This window comes from Telopea speciosissima, chromosome 3 (assembly GCF_018873765.1).
Source record: "Telopea speciosissima isolate NSW1024214 ecotype Mountain lineage chromosome 3, Tspe_v1, whole genome shotgun sequence".
Taxonomy (NCBI): Eukaryota; Viridiplantae; Streptophyta; class Magnoliopsida; order Proteales; family Proteaceae; genus Telopea; species Telopea speciosissima.
In genome coordinates this window covers 36330110-36344795 of record NC_057918.1, presented here as the reverse complement: position 1 = coordinate 36344795, position 14686 = coordinate 36330110, and the positions used below count along the sequence as shown (strand labels likewise).

General features: G+C 40.3%; 1 protein-coding gene across 1 annotated transcript in view; it reads right to left on the bottom strand.

Moving 5' to 3' along the window:
• The window catches only part of LOC122655125 (serine/threonine-protein kinase PCRK1-like), a gene marked incomplete at its 3' end in the record, with an annotated part of 31994 nt that overhangs the window by 14878 nt on the left and 2430 nt on the right, over positions 1-14686 (bottom strand). Inside the window, exons 3-4 of the mRNA XM_043849358.1 lie at positions 1418-1678; positions 328-450 (exon numbers count right to left, since the gene is read on the bottom strand). Of these exons, the coding sequence (XP_043705293.1) occupies positions 328-450; positions 1418-1678 (384 nt within the window). The remainder of the gene's footprint in view (positions 1-327; positions 451-1417; positions 1679-14686) is intronic.

Below are 14686 nucleotides of genomic sequence, written 5' to 3'. Positions count from 1 at the left end.
TCCTCCTCCGTACTAGAGCATCCAAAGGCCTCTGTTGAACATGGCCATGCCACCTCAAAAGAGCCAGGGGTTAATTATAAAGACATTGACTATATCCATAAATTTAATGCTTAGGATGTGAACCAGGAGAAGTCAGGAGATATCTTAGGTGAAAACAATCAGATCATTGGTGTTTCCATTGACATTAGCAAGCCACATGCATCATTACAGTAGCATATTAATAATGTACCTTTTCCTTGGGGTATCTACTACCGAGTGATTAGTGCTAGTTTAAAATTTGGATTATAAATCGTGCAATGTATTCATACACAATGAGCATATACATACCGCTGTTGAGACGTGACTTAAGCCTTCTGAAGGGCCTTGCCTTGCCAATCCAAAGTCTGACAGCTTTGCATTCCATTGGTCATCTAACAGAATGTTAGAAGCTTTAAAATCCCTGAATATTATCTGTTCAAGCAAAGATGTCATGTTTATGACAAGGCAGGATTACGAAGACCAATTGGATGGACAAAATTTGGATCATATATCAATATATCATGCAATTACAGACTAGTACAGATCTTCACTGCTGACTAGGTTCATCCAAGAGAATACGGCTTTAAATCTGAATGAGGTGGCATTACAAATTACAATGACAAATCTCAAAGAAGCAGTTACAGATTACTCCAACTCCGTACTTCTCAGTAGAATCCTCCAAAACATATTAATTGGTTTTTCTTTTATTGTCACGGCAAAGATGCCCTTCGGACTGCCACCAGCAATACCCACCCTCGTCTCCCCCCCCCCCAACAAAACAAAAGAATGAAAATAAAAAAATAGAAAAGGGGGGTGGGAAGAATTCTCCCAATTCCAGGTTCCAACCCGACTGAATGCATGAGTATCCAGGCTTGGCTTTCACAAGTACTCAACAAATAACAGATATCAGCTACAAAATCACTGTGCAAAATTGGCAAGACTCTTGCATTCCAATTGTATCAGTCCTAGATGGGACACAGATGCCCGAGGACAGGTGGACATATTTGACCCACCAGTCACAGTTTGGAGTTCTCCTTGTTCTGCACTATTCACTCGCTGTGACCTTGTAACCACACCCTTCAACATTTTCAACCACTTAAAGAACGTAACTGAGCAGAAGGTTACACTCTGTACAGGCGGATTTTGACCTATGGCAACTCTAGAGGTCCCACCACCGTTCTCTGAATAACCGACAACAATGTCCCAGAGCATTCAACATTCTGAATATATTAATGTCATGAAGGAAATATGAACCATAATATCATAATCCTCATTTTAACTTAATAAGATGAATTCATATCAAGAAAAAATAAAAGAAAACTACTAACATCCAATAAAAATAGGATAATCTAAAGCCAGATAAAGTACAAGATGGCAGGGTACAGGAAAATGAACATACCTGAAATTCCATTTTCTCATGGAGGTATGCCAAGCCACGAGCTGCATCTTGAGCAATTTTCAGTCTCATGGCCCAAGGAAGTGCAGCCGGTGACCGAGGTGATAGATGGTCCTCAACACTCCTGTTGGGCATATATTCGTAAACCAGAAGACGCTGGATTCCCCTTTCATCATCTTCAGCACAATATCCGACTAGTTTGACAAGGTTTGGATGTTCAACCACACCAAGGACATTTACTTCCGTCACCCATTCCTTGTGCCCCTGTTAGATAATAAATATAAAACATACATAAACAAGATTAATTATGTAAATAAAATATTTAAGCAGACTTCATAGGAAAGAAGGCAATTACATTAGCACAAAAGTTCCCGGGCTTTGAAAGTGATAACTGAATTTTATTAAATAGTGTGACCCAATAAACCATAGTTCTGGCATGTTTATTCAAAAGCCTCTTCTAGTGAAAATAAAATCTTCTTGTAGTGACAGAAAAATGAAAATTCAAAAGCAGCAGTATACCAGTGAAAAGATGGATTGCATATCAGTTAGTTTCAACAATACGAAGGATTTCAGTAGAAAATCTTGATAGCTAAAAAGCACTTCCATTAACATACCCAGTTATGACTGCTTAAAGTTGTCATTTGTCAATGCTTTTGCATGAAACTCATGAGATTGTCCATAATGTTAAAAATCTGGTTCATAATGATAACACATATGAACCAGTTCTAGGGATTCACTTGCTACAATTGTGATACTAAGTTGTAACCTCATTTATGTTTTTACTAGGGTTCAAGAAGTCGGCTTCAACCTTGATTGAAACCACCAAATGTTGGTTGAAACCCTGCACATTTCAGAGGCCAAATAATCATATTTTGTCCCGAAACTTCATGAAGACCCTAATTAAGCATCCCTATTCCCTAAACACAATGGAAGCTCTAGATTGTTAAAAAAATACACTAAAAATGTTAGTTGGGTTTCGTATCCAAGGTTGGCAGTGTATGGCATACCATGGTTGTATATTTCTTAAATATAGCCTATGCTACACATAATTTAGTACTATAACATACAAAAATAAAGGAAAAACAACTAAAATATGCAATTGCAATTTACAAATGGAGAAAAATCACTTAATATTATAAAATGTCAAAGTGTACGAGTAATACAACTATAACTTCATAAGTGAACAATCAACCAATAAGAATTAACCCTATATTTTTTTTCAAAAATTTGTTGCAAGAAAATCAATTTTTTAAACAAAAAAATTAAATCCAACTTCGTGAAGTTGTAGATCAGCTTATAATATCAAACATATAAAAAAATTGAAGCCTAACCACTACATTTTCTACCATATTTTTTGCAAAAATTAACTTTAGAGGAAAATAGTATACCTTCAAACTGTGAATCTTCAAAAAAATTTAGCTCAAATGCACCAAATCTTCACTGTAGATATGTTGTTGAAGCCTAACACGTTGTTCCACCAAGATTTGCAAGTGGAATGGCCAAAAGAACTCAAAAGCAAGGGGTTGGAGTCAAATTTACAGGTTTCAGTCAAAAAGCGACCCATTTCAACCACAATTTGGTATTTAAATCAAATGAACGTGCCATTTTAGCGGTACGGAACCGAAATGCCAAAACGGTACAAAATTTCAACTGAAACTTGAACGTTTCAGTCAAAACATTGCATGCTTATAGAGTCGCATGCAGTTTCATTTCAACCAAGGTCAAAACCGAAATATTTTGTGAGATTTTGGTAGTTTCGACTGGAGTCTTGAACCATGGTTTTGATGGTAAATTTCACTTTGTGAAGACTTAGCTGTAACATTGTACTTGGACGAATGATATGGTTTAGACAGTAACAAGATAAAACCAGAATGCAAACCAGAGAAAGAAGGAGACGATAGGGAGATGGAGAGAATAAAATCCGCGATAGTTTTGTGTGTGTATTATCACTGGGTTATCAACTTCTATTTATAATGTGTGATATACATCAATAGAAGTATAACCAAATAAGGAATCCAAAAACAGAAAGGAAACTAACTAATCAAAGACAACTACAACTATACACTTCCCCTATCGTGAGAGTTTCCTAACTCTACTACCGCCAAACACCAATGGGTCCAATAGGGATTCAATAGGGGTCCACGAAGGCATAACCCCTATAGGACCATAACTTAACACTACCCCTCAAGCTGGAGGATATAATCTCCCATGCTCAACTTGGAATGGTACTTCCGGAAGGCAGGACCAAAAGGCGACTTGGTAAATAGAATAACCAACTGGTCAGCAAATGACACGAATGGAGTAACAATCAGCATCTTCATAACAGCATCCCTCACAAAGTGGCAGTCAACCTCAATATGTTTGGTCCTTTTTCTGGAACACCGGGTTGCTAGCAATGTAGTTTGCAGCTTGATTATCACAAAACATCTTCATAGGTTGAGTAATAGGAAAACCCAACTCATGAAGAAGAGATTTCAAACACATTAACTCAGCTGTAGTATGAGCCATAGCCCTATATTCAGCAGAACATTGGATTTAGCCACAATTGTCTGTTTCTTATTATACCACGAGACAAGATTGCCACCAATAAACGTGCAACAACTTGTGGTAGATCTCCTATCACCATCAGCACCGACATAATCAGCATCAAAAAACCGTACCAGATCAACATTCTGATGTGAACAATAAATGAGCCCTTTCCCTGGAGCCCCCTTTAGGTACCTTAAGATGCGACAAGCTGCTTCCCAGTGAACTTTCTTTGGCGACTGCATAAATTGACTAATAATACCCACAACAAAGGAAATGTCAGGTCTAGTAACAGTTATATAAATAAGCTTTCCAACTAATCTCTTGTACTGGTGTATATCATAAAAAACTTCACCATCATCTGTGCCAAACTTCTGATGTGGATCCATAAGAGGATTAATTAGTTTACATGCTATCATACCACTTTCTGACAAAAGATCCAAGACATTTCCATTGTGATAGACTAATTACTTTCTTGCTTTGTGGTACTTCAATAGCAAGGAAATAGTTGAGGAAACCCAAGTCTTCCATCGAAAAATGTTGATGGAGAAAAGATTTCACCTTTGCAATATCAGATGCATCATCACCAGATACAATAATGTCATCAATTTAAACAACTAGCACAACCACCTTAGAACCCTCATGACAAACAAAGACCGAGTGATTAGAATAACATTGTGAGAAACCACACATAGTAACAATCGAGCTGAATTTTTCAAACTAGGCTCTAGGTGACTATTTCAAACCATAACTAGCCTTGTGTAGCTTACATACTCTGTGAATTCTCCCCCTGAGCAATATACCCTAGAGGTTGCTCCATATACAGCTCCTCATGCAAATCACAATATAAAAAAGCATTCTTAATATCTAACTGTTAAAGAACCCAGTCCAGATTGACAGCTAATGATATAAAAACACAAACCGAATTAAGATGAGCAAGAAAAGGTCTCGGGTTCGAGTCTGGAAACAGCCTCTCTGCGAAAGCAAGGATAAGGCTGCGTACATTATGACCCTCCCTAAACCCCGCAGTGGCGGAAGCCTCGTGCACTAGGTACGCCCTTTGACTGGTGAAAAGGTCTCAAAGTAATACACACCATACATTTGAATATAACCCTTCGCAACTAAACGGGCCTTAAGCCGTTCAACGAAACCATCTGGATTGTACTTAATTGTATACACCCAGTGACACCACACAAGATCCTTGCCAGGAGGTAAATCCACCTGAGTCCATGTCTGTCGAGAAATTAAGGCATTCATTTCAGTTTCCATAGTCACTTTTCACCCAAGATGAGATAAAGCCTCATAAGGATTCATAAGAATAGAATTAGTAGACAAAGTTAAAGTAAGACTATGTAAAGGATATGGAAGGTGAGATATAGAAACAAAGTTTTTAATTGGATAAGCAGTCAAGGATTTCTTAGTGTAAAAACGGATACCTTTGTGAAGAGCCACTGGTAAGTCAATAGGGACGTACTTGGGTCAAAACAATCATATGGGTTGATAATTGTAAAAATATCAAATCTAATACACCAGTAGTATAGCAAAAAAGGAAGAAGAGAGTTTTTGTGTAGGAAAAACAAAAACCGTGAGGTGTTAGCTCCACCCCTTGTTGACTTAAATAATGTGAGGTTACAGCTCATAGAATAACTAGAAGCTTCCTATCCTAGTTACAAAAGGAAACTAATAGAAACATAGAAATAAAAATATAAACTATTTAGAAGACTAATTAAAGAAGAAAGATAGTAGAGCAAGCTACCGCCAACTATGTACATGATTCATATGTCCTCCACAGTACATATGGGTCATATACCCCTTACAAGGAGCATATAGGTTACCCATGCCCAACTTGGAACAATTCTTATGGAAAGTAGGTCCAAATAAAGGCTTGGTAAACATATTACCAAGTTGATCAGCAAAGGAAACAAAAGGTGTAACAATGAGCTTCTTCATAATGGCACTCCATACAAAATGACAATCAACCTTAATGTGTTTTGTCCTCTCATGAAACACCAGGTTGTTAGGGAAGTAGATAGCAGCTTGGTTATCACAGAACATCTTCATAGGTTGAGTGACTGCAAAATCCAACTCTTGGAATAGAGATCTTAACTACATCAGTTCAGCTGCAATATGAGTCATAGCTCTATACTCAGCCTCAACACTAGATCTAGCCACAGTGGTCTGCTTCTGTCACCATCAACACTAGCTCAATCAGCATCAAAATATCCTAACAAATCAACACTCTGATGAAACGTTTGTCCACTAAGTTTGTAGCCTTCAGCGTTACCCAGGTGTACAAGAGAAAGAAATTGAAGCGTGCACGTCCTTCTAAGGGGGGGATCTAAAGGCGAATAACAAGGTCGATGGGACCGGTGGATACTTTTTTTATTGGCTCCAAATGAATTGTTTATTCTGGAATGCTCGGGGAATTGGGAACAAGCCTACTTCTAGGCGGCTGAAAGCGATGGTTAAATTGCAAAAAGTTGACATTGTGGCTATTGCAGAGCCAAAAGCACAATCCTCTAAGGCGCGAGTGGTGATGAAAAGGATTGGTTTGGATGTGGTGTATACTATGGAGAGAATTTGGATTTATTGGAGAGATACGATGCAGGTTAAAGTGGTGGAGGAACATCGCCAATTTGTCACGCTGGAATGCCTGGCTGCCAATGCGGTTAATTTTCATATCACTTTTGTCCATGGGCTTTGCTCAGTGGTTGAGAGGAGGGAAATGTGGGAGGCGTTAGATCAGTTCTCTAGGCCTACCACCCTTCCCTGGACTGTAGGGGGTGATTTTAACGTTGTTGTGTCCTCCTTGGAAAAAATAGGTGGCAGGCCGGCTTGCTCGTTGTCAATGGATGACTTTGGTAACTTTGTGAGTAGTGCTGCCCTCATTGATGCGGGGTATGTAGGTAATATTTTCACCTGGTCGAATAACCAGAACGGTGCGGGAAAGGTCATGGCTAGGTTGGACCGGTTTCTGGTGAGCTCTGCCTAGTTAGCTGCTTTTCCCAAGTGTGAGGTAACCCATTTAAACAGAACCTGCTCGGGTCATGCACCACTTTGGCTCGCTGCTTCAGAAACTGGTAACCATTCCTTTTGAACATTTAAGTTCCAACAAATGTGGTTATTGCACCTGAACTTTCAATATTTTATTAAGAGCTAGTGGGAGATGCCTATTTTTGGCTCGCCTCTCTTTGTGATGTTCATCTTAAACATCTTCGTAGTGCTCTTCGAACGTGGAATGGGGAGGTGTTTGGTAATATACACCAGAAAGTCAGGGATGTAGAGGATTCGGTTAGCAGGGCGGAGGTGGCCTGTGACATGCTTGCTAGCGTAGAGTTACCTGGTTAAAGGAAGGGGATCGGAATACTAAATTTTTTCATTCCATGGTTAATGTCAGAAGAAAGCAGAGTGGTATCCACAAAATCAAGTACGGAGATGGTGAGTGGATTACTAACCAGGAGGGGGTGCAGGCAACGGCGGTGAGACATTTCTCAGACATTTTTGCCTCTCAAGGGTGTTTGGTTGATGAGGAGTTGCTTACTCATATTCCCCAGATTGTGACGAAGGAAGATAATGTTTCTCTCTTGGATTCCCCCTCTTTAGAGGAAGTGAAATGGGCGGTTTTCTCCTTGTCAAGCGACAGCGCTCTGGGCCCTGATGGTTTTCCTGGATATTTTTTCACAGCATGCTGGGACGTTGTTGAAAGTGATGTCTGGGCGGCAGTGAAAGATTTTTTTGATGGGGGTTTTCTTCCTAGAAGCTTCACCTCTACCAACCTGGTGCTTATTCCAAAAAAGGACAACCTTGAGGTAGTGTCTGATTTTCGGCCCATTAATCTTTGTAATTTTTCCTATAAAATTATTGCCAAAATTATTGTTTCTAGGTTGACTGTGTTGCTCCCTACCACGATAGCGGAAGAGCAGGGCACTTTTGTTCAGGGCGGGTATATCCATGATTATATTTCCATTGTCTAAGAGGTCGTTTAGGATTTAAACAGGAAGACTCGAGGAGGCAATGTGATTCTAAAGTTGGATATGGCGAAGGCTTATGACCGCTTGGACTGGAAGTTCCTCTATTTGGTCCTCTCAAAATTTGGGTTCTCCGATGATTGGATTAATTTAATTAGGAAAACTACGGAGAATTGTTGGTTTTCTATAGTCATGGGGGGTAGCTCTTCGGGTTTCTTCAAGTCGATTAGGGGCTTGAGACAAGGGGATCCCTTATCTCCTGCTTTGTTTATTTTGGCGGAAGTTCTTAGCAGGATCATTAAAAATTTGTTTGTGGAAGGGTGTGCATCATATTTCCAGCTTCCCAGGGGGTGTCCCGATATCTCATTGTTTGTTTTCAGATGACACCATTATCTTTACTAAGTGTTTGAAGAGCTCTCTAAAACAAATTTTGGGTTTCATTAGCAGGTATGAAGGCTTCTCGGGGTAGTTGGTAAACAAACAAAAAAAGTTGTTTTATGTTGGGTGACAAGATCTCTGTGGCTAGAGCTCGAATGGTGGGGACCGTTACAGGGTTCACTAGAAAAGCTCTCCTGATAACTTATTTGGGGCCCCCTATCCATGTTGGAAGACTTAAAATTTGTTTCTTTGATGATCTAGTTGGAAAAATAAGAAATAAGGTGGCGGATTGGAAAGGAAAGCTTTTATCAACTGAGGGACGTGTTATGCTTTTAAAACATGTTCTCGCCTCTATCCTCATCCATGTGCTTGCCACATTGGATCTGCCTAAGGCAGTCCTAGGTAGGATCTATGGAATTTTCGCTGACTTATTATGGGGAAGCTCGGACTGGGGAAAGCGCCGGCACTGGGTGAATTGGCAAAAGGTTTGCAAGCTACTTAAGGAAGGGAGGTTGGGGGTCAGGCTGCTGGAGGATTTCGGCCTCTCTCTAAGGCTAAAAGGTTTATGGAGGATTCTATCTGACCACTCGCTGTGGAGTGAGTTCTTCAGGGCTAAATTTTTTAAAATAATCACATTGCTTTGGTAGGGTCGAGCGGGATAGGCTCAAAGTCTTGGAGAAATGCTCTGGCGCATAAGGACTTCATGCTGGCCAAGTCAAGATGGTTAATTGGCTCTGGCAATATATATTTCTGGTTAGATAATTGGTTAGGGGTTGGTCCTTTAATTGATTATATGGACAACGCCCTTCAGGTTGACACGACTTTGCGAGTCAAGGATGCCTTAGAGGAGGATGGCATGTGGAAGCAGGTCATTTTGAACCAGATTGACTTGGCAGGGGTAAGGCAAAGCATTACAAGTGGTAATTTCACTATTACGGACAAGGATGATGTTCTGGTTTGGACTCCATCTGGTGATGGTCATTTCACAACTAAATCAGCCTGGAATGAAGTGCGGTGTTGGTCGCCTAAGGTTTCCTATGCTAGATGGGTCTGGAACAAATCTCTGCCCACGAAAGTAGCATTTTTTACATGGCAGCTCCTCAATGGAAAAATACCCACAGATGAGTCTTTGATGTTTGTTGGTATTCCCCTGGCTTCCAAGTGCAACTGTTGCGGGAGCCCCAAGAGGGATACAACAGCTCATTGCCTGATTGCAGGAGGCACTGCGACCAAGGTTTGGAACTATTTTTCACGTGTCTTTGATATTGATGTGATTCCCTCACAAGACGCCAGAAGTCGTATTTTTCTTTGGCATGAGGCGGCGAGTTGTAAAAGCCTTAGTGCCTATGTTACAGGGTTGTTACCTTCCCTGGTTCTTTGGGAGCTTTGGAAGGAAAGGAACAACAGAAGACACGGGGAAAGCATGCGATCTACAGGTTCTATTATTGAGAACATTAAAGTTTGGGTGAAAGACATCCCGTATCCCCCCAAGATTAGGCACTCGGCTTCCACTAGGGAAATGTTAATTCTTCAGTGTTTTGGATTATCGGCTCCTCCTACTCGGCTGAAGCATCCTCTCCCTGTTTATTGGTGTCCGCCTTTCGCCTCGGTGAAGCTTAATGTGGATGGTGCTCGTAGAGGTAATCCGGGTGTAGGAGGGGGTGGAGGGGTCATTAGAGACAAGGAGGGTGTTGTTTTGGCGGCCTTCTCAAGATACTATGGTGAATGCACAAATTCAGTTGCAGAGTTAAGAGCTTTGAGAGATGGTTTGAAGTTGTGCCATGATTTAGGCCTCACAGATTTTGTGGTAAATTCTGACTCTGCTACTACAGTAAGAATGATTAACCTCAAGAGGAGTAACTTATGGAGGGGATGGTACTGGTTCCAGGAGTGCATGGCATTAATTTGTTCTACACGGCCTTTTGTATCCTTTGCTTATAGGGAAAGTAACAGGGCAGCTGATTGGCTTGCCAATTTAGCTTGTGATACAGGTTTCTCTATCATTTTCCACTATGGCAGCCAGCCACCAGGGGATCTGCAGCGTATTCTTCGGAAGGACAGTGCTGTTTGCCTGTCCTCAGAAAATAGGCTTTTGTTTTTCCTTGTCATGTTTGTATGGGTTTGGGCCCAAGTTTTAGTTGAGAGTATTGCTCCTTTGGGTTAGGGTAAGGCGGTACATCCCCCCCTTGTATTCTTTTTCAAAGTTTTGACATTAATAAAGTTTTAGGGGCTGGCCCGGGTCCCAATTTATATTCGGAAGAAAAAAAAAAACCAACGCTCTGATGAGGACGATCAACAAGCCCCTTGCTTGGAGCCCCCCTTCTAATATCTCAAGATCCGACAAGCTTCCTCTCAATAGACCATTTTCGATGACTACATACACTAGCTAATAACCCCAATTGCAAAGGATATGTAAGATCGAGTAATAGTCAAATAAATCAACTTCCCCACCAATCTTCTGTACCAGTGTGGATCATCGAAGTCTTCCCCAATAATAGTGCCAAATTTCCGAAGCAGATCCATAAGAGAATCAACTGGTTTGGAGGCAAGCATGCTAATTTCAGATAATAGGTCTAACACATACTTCCGCCGTGATAGACTGATTCCTTTCTTACTCCGTAGTACTTCAATACCCAAAAAATGCTTAAGGATACTCTAATCTTTCATCTGAAAATATTGATGTAGTTAAGCTTTTACTTCTGCAATTCCGGATGCATCATTTCTAGATATTATGATATCATCAACATAAACAATTAATACAACCACCTTAAATCCTTAGCGTCGAACAAATACAAAATGATCAAAATACCATTGTGAAAACCCACAACGAGTAACTATAAAGAAAGGCATTTTTTATATCCATAGATGGCCTTATGTAGCTTGCAACCTCAGGCAGAATTCTCCCCCTGAGCAACATACCCTAGAAGTTGCTTCATGTACACCTCCTCATCAAGATCACCATAAAGAAAGGCATTTTTTATATCCATCTCATGAAGTGGCCAATCTAAATTCACAGCAATAGAAATGAGTACACGAACAGAATTAATCGAGCAACAGGGAAGAAAGTCTCAAAGTAGTTTACACCATATGTCTGAATTTGCCCCTAGGCAACTTGTCAGGCCTTGTGTCGTGCAACGGAGCCATTTGGATTGTCGTTGATGGTGTACACCCAGCAACATCGCATTGGATCCCTACCTGGAGGCAAACCCACTAGAGTCCATGTCTAATGGGATAATAGAGCATCCATCTTTGTATCCATAGCCACTTTCCACCATATTGAGATAAGGCTTCATGATGATTTTTCGGAATGGAATGAGCGGATAAGGAGAAGGAAAAATTAAGCCATGGAGATGGAAGGTGAGAGATAGAAATATAATTTTTTATAGGATAGGTAGTCATGGACTTTTTGGTGCAAGTACGAGTACCTTGGCGGAGAGCAACTGGTAAGTGAGGAAGAGTAACCTCAGCAGGATCAGTTGTATAGGGCAAAGCAAGGACCGTGTTTAGCCCAACAAGTATCAATAGTGTGCCGTAAAAGGAACACTGACGGTAGACTTGTCAGGATACTGGCCACTTGTATCTTGGCCACCTGTACCACGACCACGGCCTCTCGAAAACCCATGGTCCTTGGCTAGCAATAAAAACAGAACCTTCCTTCAAAGAAAAACCTGATTTTGTGTTTAAATCATGGTTTTAAAGGGTTCTGTGAGAGTATCAATATGTATCGGTATTCGGCCAATACGGTTTGATACAAACCGATACACGTCGATACGGCCATTAAAAGGCCCATGTGACTATTAGACAATGATTTTGTTTTTGAGATCAGAGATTAAACGAGATTTCACAGAAAAAGGTAGGTTTCAGAAAAACCTGATCTTTGTGTTTAAATCATGATTTTTAATCCTTTTTTATGCTATAAATCGATAAATTTAGATAAAACTAAGTTTGTTGATACATCGAACTTGATCATTGCAAGGATTTGTACTCAAATCGATGAAAGTCTCTTGTTTCGTTATACGTTGTTCTCCATTTTAGTGTTTATGCATGATACATGTTATATATTGCTTACTTATAATTTTATTTTTTTTCCACTCCAAAAGTGTATTTCCATGTGTATCTTGACCATTTCCATGTGTATCTGATACAATACGATACGTATCTCCAGTATGATACGTCTCTTAAAATCACCCTTCCGATACGATACCCAATACTTTAAACCTTGGGATCAATTACTGGTTTATGAGAGCTCTGATACCATGTAACAATATCTAATATAATAAACCAGCAGTCTATAAAATAAGTAAGAAGAGAATTTCTGTTTAGGAAAAACAGAAACTGTGAGGTGTTAGCTCCACCCCTTGTTGACTTAAATAATGTGAGGTTACAGCTCATAGAATAACTAGAAGCTTCCTATCCTAGTTACAATAGGAAACTAATAGAAACATGGAAATAGAAGCATAAACTACCTAGAAGACTAATAAAAGAAGAAAGACAGTAGAGCAAGCTACCACCAGCAGTGTACATGACTCATATGCACCCCCACGGTACATATGGGTCATGTACCCCTTACAACATAAATTGGTAACTTTAACAATAATAATTCTGACTAACCAGCCATATGGTGTAGAGTTAGACAATTCAGACAATGAAGTAAATATATCAGAGTACTAGTCATCTGGGTAGATGCACCAGAATCAATGATCCGCGGAGTGAAAGAGGTAGGTGCAAGGAACACTGATGTACTTGTGTGGGCCAGAGTAGCTGTGGATGAAAAGGCATCGGTAGATGGCTACAGGTTCTGGAGAAGTTTAACCAAATGATTATAGTCATTTCGAGACACAGACCCTGATGAAGGAGCTCCAGATGAAGAAGCAAGATTGGTGTCACTAGAAGACACCTTTGCGGCAGTACCTTTAGACACAGCAGTATTAGCTAAAGACGGAGCCTACTCTGGTCGACCATGTTTAGCCCAACATGTATCAATGGTATGGTTGAGCTTCCCACAAAAAGTACACTATCTAGAGGGACGATCACTATGCTGTCCACCTGTACTTTTGCCACCATGGCCATGACCACCCCATGAGCCACGTCCTCTCCCAGAGAATCCTCGACCACGGCCGACAACACAAACAGAATTGTCTTTAGGAGAGGGTGAGGTAACAGCCTGGGAAGGAGCAACAATATGCTAAAGAGGTGCAAATGACACATTAAGAGAAGGTGCACTTTCCTCAGCAAGTAACTAACTCTTGACAGACTGATAATCTGGATGTAAGCTGGCCATAAATTTTGCAACATAAAAACTGTTCCCGCTGACGTTTTAACTGTTCCAGACCAGTAGTAATAGGCTGATGAATATTGAGTTCCTCACTCATACCCGCAAAAGCATTGAATTACTCATTCAACAATCTGTCCCCCTATGTGAATGAAAACAATTTGTCATATAAATCATAGATACGAGTGATATTCTTTTCTTGGAAGAAGGTTCGCTTCACCTCATCCCACACTCCTTTAGCAGTGGGGTGGAACATTACATTGGCTGCAATAGCCTGATACATACTGTTCCACAACCATATAAGGAGGGTGTCATTCTCATGCATCCACTCCTCATAGGCTTTCATCTCAGTAGGATCTTTGGAATCAGCAGAGGGTGGGTCAGATGTAAGGCATTTCAACCTCCCTTTTGCATTGATGTATACTTTGACTGCCTGAACCCATAAAAAGTAGTTGTCGACTCCATTAAGTTTTATAGTGGTGATCTGGACATTAATGTTTTCCGAAGAAGACTTAGGATCAGCCATCGTGCAGAATAGAAAATAATAAAATAGTCAGGTTACAACACTTCTGGCCAGAAAAGAAATTTGTATGAACAATCCACAGGAAGACCAGTAGTAGCAGCAATAATCAACCTTAAAATTTAAGAAGATAAAACTCAGATCTGAGAAATCAGCAATGGCTGGAGGCAAAAGAACTCCATAATTTGGTCGAATGATTCTTAAACAGTATGGGTCTCACATAAACCAGTAAATATATGTGAAGAACAGTAATAGAGTAAACAAACCCCAAAGTATGACACTGATCTGTAAAGAGATCTGATAAAAGCAGCAGATATCTTCAAATAAGTCATTATTGAACCCAGAAATTGGGTGATTTTCAATAGCACCTGATCATGGGGCCAGATGAGCCCCAAAAAGCAATCGAATCTCCTATTAGATGAGGGTAATAATCTCTTGAAAATTGAATGACATCCGCTGGTCAGATCAGGGACAATACGAGAAATAGATCTTGATGAAAATCTGAAAAAACAGAGTATCTCCCTTTCTAGTGGAGTCAATTGATAGTAGATAATCTGGAACTCTGATCAACTCCCGATCAGAGTCGAAGGTGCTAATCAATATGGTCA